Source organism: Octopus bimaculoides, chromosome 2 (assembly GCF_001194135.2).
Source record: "Octopus bimaculoides isolate UCB-OBI-ISO-001 chromosome 2, ASM119413v2, whole genome shotgun sequence".
Lineage (NCBI taxonomy): Eukaryota > Metazoa > Mollusca > Cephalopoda > Octopoda > Octopodidae > Octopus > Octopus bimaculoides.
Genome location: NC_068982.1, coordinates 162,526,791 through 162,528,087, shown reverse-complemented (window position 1 = coordinate 162,528,087; position 1,297 = coordinate 162,526,791). Strand labels below are relative to the sequence as shown.

Below are 1,297 nucleotides of genomic sequence, written 5' to 3'. Positions count from 1 at the left end.
ATATATATATATATATATATATATATATATATATATATATCAAAACAGGAGATTGGACAAATTTGCTAATAGGAGTTATAAAGTCGTACATTTAGGAGAAACATGTATATCTCCTATTTGAAATTCTTCAGACAGAGAATCAAATCAAATAATACCTAATTCTCTGTTTGAAGAATTTCTAATAGGCAATATCTTTCATGTTTCTCCTGTTATGATATATAGTTACCCTGCAAAAAATATTTCCTAGAATTTTCAACTCTTATGCATACCTCATATAAATGCAAAATTTACACATGGATTGGAAATACTGGAATAAGCAGATGTGCTTTGAGAGGACACAGCTTGGATTTAAACCCTATCTACATAATTATATATATCTCATACATATATATAAAATACAAAAGTAAGAACACAAACATACACATACATCCATATATGTGTATGAGGCAGATAGCTTTCCATGTTCTACATGTAACAAGAAATTTGCAGCAATATTTCTCTCTTCTAGCTTATACGTTTTGGAAATGTTAATAGGATGTGGGTTTTTTAAAATGTCAGCTAATCCATTCTCCTTAACAACATGTTCTCCCCTCTTAGTAACTAGTTTTCACAACAAAAAAATCATCTTCTGGTATTATTTACATAAACACATCTACAAATATTGTTCCCCTTAAATCCCTGCCACAGTAGAAGATAACAGTGTTATAGTGCAGAGATGAGCTGACTTTGAAACTCTTGTATATCATTTGATGTGTTGCCAAAGAGAAGGGAGGGGGATAGATTGTTAAAAATTGGCTGTATCACAGACAAGATAAGGATTGAAAGCCAACACATCTCACATACCTTAGAATAACCAAATATCTGTATATGCTTTTTGGAGTTTTCAATCTGGATTCTTCCTCCACCAACACACTCACAGTCCAAGTTGTTCTTCTCAATTTTGGGACATATATCATCGTATATATCAGCTGCAATGATAACAACAGCAACAATAATAACTATTTCAGAATTAGGCATAAAGCCAACAATTTTTTTGAAGGGAAGGGGTGAGTTAATTAAATCAACTTGAGTACTTGACTGGTATTTTATTTCACCAACTCTTGAAGGATGAAAAGTTAAAATTGACTTTGGTGAGATTTGAACTCAGTATGTAAAAATATGGAATAAATTATCACAAGGCATGTTTTTATATTTGCTTTTGACATTTGAATAATTTTGTCAAGTCACTGCCCTGATGGATGTATATGCATGTGTGTGTGTGTGTGTGTGTGTGTATGTGTGTGTATGTATATATATA

General features: G+C 31.5%; 1 protein-coding gene and 1 long non-coding RNA gene across 2 annotated transcripts in view; one reads left to right on the top strand and one right to left on the bottom strand.

Annotated features, from left to right (window-relative positions):
- The window catches only part of LOC106875271 (14 kDa phosphohistidine phosphatase), a 66,151-nt gene that overhangs the window by 2,771 nt on the left and 62,083 nt on the right, over positions 1-1,297 (bottom strand). Inside the window, exon 2 of the mRNA XM_014923359.2 lies at positions 844-968. Coding sequence (XP_014778845.1) covers positions 844-968 — 125 coding nt within the window. The remainder of the gene's footprint in view (positions 1-843; positions 969-1,297) is intronic.
- Positions 1-1,297, top strand: part of LOC106875272 (uncharacterized) — a 29,780-nt gene that overhangs the window by 20,943 nt on the left and 7,540 nt on the right. The window lies entirely within an intron of this gene.